Source organism: Eptatretus burgeri, chromosome 14 (assembly GCF_056783735.1).
Source record: "Eptatretus burgeri isolate ZD-2024b chromosome 14, Ebu_testis_v1, whole genome shotgun sequence".
Taxonomy (NCBI): Eukaryota; Metazoa; Chordata; class Myxini; order Myxiniformes; family Myxinidae; genus Eptatretus; species Eptatretus burgeri.
In genome coordinates this window covers 11,294,564-11,299,553 of record NC_140974.1, presented here as the reverse complement: position 1 = coordinate 11,299,553, position 4,990 = coordinate 11,294,564, and the positions used below count along the sequence as shown (strand labels likewise).

Below are 4,990 nucleotides of genomic sequence, written 5' to 3'. Positions count from 1 at the left end.
TCAAAAAGTTGTGCACGGATTCGGATGAAACTTGGGGGACACATTGGGTGTGCGATGAGGACGAATTGATTCGATTTTGGTGAAGATCCGAATCTGGATCTGGATACGGGAATTATTTAATTTTTTAAGTGATTCTTCACCATTGAGAGATCGGGCCAAAAACGATATAGTACTGTATAGCATGATATCTCAAAAAATGTTTTGGGTCTGATATGTTCTCATGGCTCAGGTATTACGTGGTGGAGGTATGCGCTCTACCGAGTGTCTTTCTAGTTGTAAGTTGGAACAATGCGCATTCGTGGCGCATGCGGGTTATTCCGGCTGGGAGTGTGGAGTGAGGGGGAAGAGGTCGGTGGTTATGAAGAAGGAGGAGGGGATGGTGGTGAGTGTGGGGTGGTTGACATGTGGGGAGAGGGGTGGTGGATATGGGGGAGAGGATTGGTGGATATGGGGGAGGGGTGGTGTTGGTGAATATGATGGGGGTGGGGTGGATATGGAGGGGTTAGTGGAATATTTGGGGGAGGGATGGTGGTGGTGGATATGGGGGTGGTGGTGGTTGATATGGGGGTGGTGGTGGTGAATATGGAGGAGGGCGTGGTGCTGGTGGATATAATGGAAGCATGTGGTGGTGATTTTGGGGAGGGCACGGTTGTGGATATGGGAAGGGGATGGTGGTGGTGGGGATGGAGGGGGAGGGGATGGTGTTGAATCTATTGGGGGTGGTGGTATATATATATATATATATTGGATATGGGGGACAAGGTGGTGGTGGTGGATTTGGGGAGGGCACGGATGTGGATATGGGAAGCGGATGGTGGTAGGTATGGAGGGCAGAGGGGATGGTGTTGAATCTAGTGGGGGGGGGGGGGGTGGTGGCGGTGGTATATATACATATATATATATATATATATGTATATGTGGGGGACAGGGTGGTGGTGGATATGGGGGGGGTGGTCGTATATCTATATCTATGGGGGACAGGGTGGTGGTGGATATGGGGGGGGCGATGCAGTGGTTACGGGACGGAGAGATGACGGACCGAACGCAGAACGAGTTTCTGCCCACACCAAGTGTTGCCCATCACATTCGCGGCCTTGTGACACCTGCCCCAAACCCCTCCACCCCCCAGTGTGGACGCCAGGAGGCGGACTGAGTATGCGCCAAGCGGCGCCGCCTTCAAATTGAGGCGGAGCGGCTCGGGGAGGCGCAGAACGCGCCGAGCAGCGGGGGATCGAGCGGGAGCGGCTCGGACAGCATGTCTTGTCAGCTCGAGCAGAGCCCGAGGCGAGCCGAGAGCCCCGAAGCCCATACGGGATCTCCGGAGCGGTGTGGATGTTCGACAGGTAAAGTCACCGTGACTTTTTAACGGACGAAACCATCTCGGGTAGGAGGGACATGAGGTGTAAAATCGCGCGTATCGCCGACTACGCGTTTGTTTCCCATTCATTTTGTTGTAAACGGTTAGTTTTGGCAAAATGAAGGAACACGTGGAAGGGCGCACGAGATCCCCTGGTGAATCTTCTTCATCATTAGATAATGTTCATTTGCTTGCTTCACCTGGGTGTTGGCATCGATGGGATATCAAAACCCACTTGGCTCCGGAAGGATCTCATGTTCAGGTAGGTCGGTGTGGGTAATGACGCGGAACATCGAACACTCTCCCCCTCCCCCCCCAACCTCTCTTCTTTAATCTTTACGGCTCTAACCTTACACCGCCTGGTGGTATTACCACATGCTCTTTGTCCGTACCCACGACTGATAAGAGTAACTTGTTTTATTGCCAAACAACTCAAGCGGGTTCAATTGGCGGTGCTTCCTGAGTGTGTGTGAGTCATGAACTATCGATCCCAGCACCGAGGAGCAGGTATGTGTAGGTGCAGGTGTGTGTTGGTGCAGGTGTGTGTAGGTGCAGGTGTGTGTAGGTGCAGGTGTGTGTAGGTGCAGGTGTGTGTAGGTGCAGGTGTGTGTAGGAGCAGGTATGTGTATGTAGGTATCGGTATGTGTGCTGATCATGGTGTGTAGGTGCAGGTGTGTGTCGGTTCAGGTATGTGTGCTGATTGTGGTGTGTACTGTACAAAAGCTTTTTATGAGCGGGTCATATGACAGCTAGAGGATCGCAGCCCAGACACTTTCAAAGGCGTGCAAACCCAACTCGCATGCACACTGACGCACCACATGATGGACTACATCATGCGCAGATGGGCCGATTCATCCGATACACAAATACAACCGCCTGCTCAGTCGTTCCACTTGTACAATTTGCAGATCATCGACTTCTGAGCCCTTCGCCCTGCCAGCTGGGGGAAGATTTACCCGAGTCCGAGGGTTGCGCTCCGATCGGCGCCAAACCATATATAATTCTGATGTCCCATACTCTGTGTTACAGAGCCTTGATGCTGACAGAGCAGTTTCTTGGCAGGGGTTGTACTGGGTGGTTTGCCATTGTCTTCCCAGCAGGAATTTGGAGTTTGTTCAGGGTTCCAGCGAGAGCTTGCCCACTCATCACGACGGACACCGTGGGATGTTTAACGGCCACCAATTAATGCCGGCAGATGAGATGTCCAAACTCCATCCAAGGGACGGCACACATTTATGAATCACCCTGCCTGTGATGACGGTTTATAGCTGGATCCGGATTTGAGTGTGCGTACATCTAGGCCATCTTACGAGCTCATACACACATCATGGAATACAACAGTATTCCATCTGGAGGGGTGATAGAGGGAAAAAAAAATGCATATGGGTTGGTAGGATAGCTTAGAGGTACGCACGCTCGAACCCTGATCCAGCTATAAACTGTAACCACAGGCAGTTCAAACCGATCAATGGGTGTGCTGTCCCTTGGATGGATATTAAAAGGGTGTCCCATCTGCTGGCATTAGATGCTGGATGTTAAAGAACCCACGCTATCCCTTGCAAAGTGAAAGCAAGTTCTCTCTGAAACCCTCAACAATTCCTGCCCTGACTCAGTGTGTCGGAGTGGCGTCCCATCCAGGACTGTAACCCTGGCCAGATAAACTGCTTCGGCAGCACCAACCCTCTGTGTAAAGCATGGTTCATGTATGATTACATATATATATATAAATATATATATATATACATATAAATATATATATATATATATATATATATATATATATATATATATATATATATATATATATAAAATATTGTTTGCAGTCCACTGCAAGATAAAGGCTTCCCTCAACTCATGCTGGCAAAAGGGAGGGGGGAAGGTTACAGTCTTGGTCGCACCACGTTTGTCAAGTGCGGGTTGGTGAGTGAGTTTGGCCAGGAATTTATAATTAGTTCAGGGTGCCAGCTACTCTTTGTGAAAGGTACTGTGGGGTGTTTAACGTCCACCAACAAACAGTGCTGGCAGATGGGTCCTCCGGCTTCGTCCTTTCGATGATAGTTTATAGCTGGGTCAGGATATGGACCCAGTCTGGACCGCTCAAATGTACGTGCACATACCTCTAAGTTATAGTGCCAGTTTGTCCACAATATAATAATAAATAAGTAAACACATTATTCAATACCAGCATTTACATCCAAATTATTGTGATTATTCCTTGTATACAGAACAACAATACTGAGATAGGATTGTAAAAAAAGAATAAATCGCATGATATCCAATTTAAAGTCACCTTCTTGTTATTATCCTGACACAGTGCTACATATATATATATATATATATATATATATATATATATATATATATATATATATATATATATATATATATATATATATATATATATATATATATATACCGTCTGGACTTTTACAATTAGGATGTAAACTCTTTATTACATACTTGACTGAAGCAACACGCTTCCTCTTAGCATATAGTTATATGCAGTAATAATTATGATTTTTCAGATGTATTTGTTTGAAAAACAAAACTTTTCAAATTGCCACTTTGATAGGAAATATACTTACTGTAAATTATATAATGTTAAATGGTGTAAATTTGCTTTCTTGTTTGTTTATTGCGCTTTTTCACATTTACACTCGGCCACCGCGGAGTTCAAACTACGTCAATATAAATATTTGGCTGCACCGACGCAAATGCAGTAACTCGTAGAACAAGGATTGGTAAGCAATCAGTGCATGGCCTGATGTATAGAAATGGTGAGATTTCAAAATCGTTGTTGGAAAGATTTTTTTAAATTTAAATTATTTTAGAAAAAATTGGTTGTCGAAGTAATGGAGAGAGAGAGGGAGAGAGGGAAAGAAAGTTTTTGCTTGCATCACTCTTGACCTTTTACTTCAGGCGGCGGACCTATTGATCGCCCCGTAAAGTATTTTGTTGAACCCTTCGCTTCGCTGCAGGCTGTCGGTAAATTGCTGCAAATATGGTCTTAGAACGGATTTCAATACTAAATATCAGATCTTCACACATGATGGCGAATTTTGAAAGAATTTATTTGCAATTTTTTTTTTAATGGATTCAGTAATGATGTCCAGAATTTACTGTTGATACAGTACTTTGTTCTTTCACTCGAATATAGTTAAACATAAAGCAAATCTCCTATTTAATTTACTGCACTTCGGTAAAATGAGAGAAGGAACGAGTTCCTCAACGATTTGTTCGACCGAGTAAGATTACAAAAAAAATTCAAACTTTAAACTCCATGTGAGATTCAGACTAAATGGATAAACACTAAATAAATAAATAAGTATGAAGATATTTTGAAATTCCTACATGGTCATAAACCACACGATCGCCATTTTCCATCTCTGTGTACCTTTACTTTGAGCGCCATCATGCGTGGACACTTTCTCTCATTTGGCTTAATTTTAAAATGAAAGCCCAACGGGTTCAAAGCCCGTACGTAGTAAAAGGATACCACAAAGCGGCGAGTCCTTTGAGATGCCGTGATTGCGTGTGTGCCCTCCCTGGGAATTATACGAGAGTTCAATTTGTTGCGATTCGCTTCCGTTCCGATGTCGAGTTTCATTCGGTGTTGCTTCCAAAGTTTTCTTG

The 4,990-nt window shown here is 45.0% G+C and overlaps 1 protein-coding gene across 3 annotated transcripts in view; it reads left to right on the top strand.

The window, feature by feature from the left end:
* The first annotated feature begins 1,031 nt into the window (after positions 1–1,031).
* Positions 1,032–4,990, top strand: part of OSR2 (odd-skipped related transciption factor 2) — a 6,659-nt gene continuing 2,700 nt past the window's right edge. Inside the window, exon 1 of one of the 3 annotated variants that reach the window (XM_085853692.1) lies at positions 1,032–1,343. In XM_085853692.1, coding sequence (XP_085709818.1) covers positions 1,256–1,343 — 88 coding nt within the window. In that variant the 5' untranslated portion in view covers positions 1,032–1,255. Of the gene's footprint in view, positions 1,344–1,418; positions 1,620–4,990 lie in introns of those variants that run through there. The other 2 variants (XM_085853694.1, XM_085853693.1) reach the window with 2 other exon arrangements.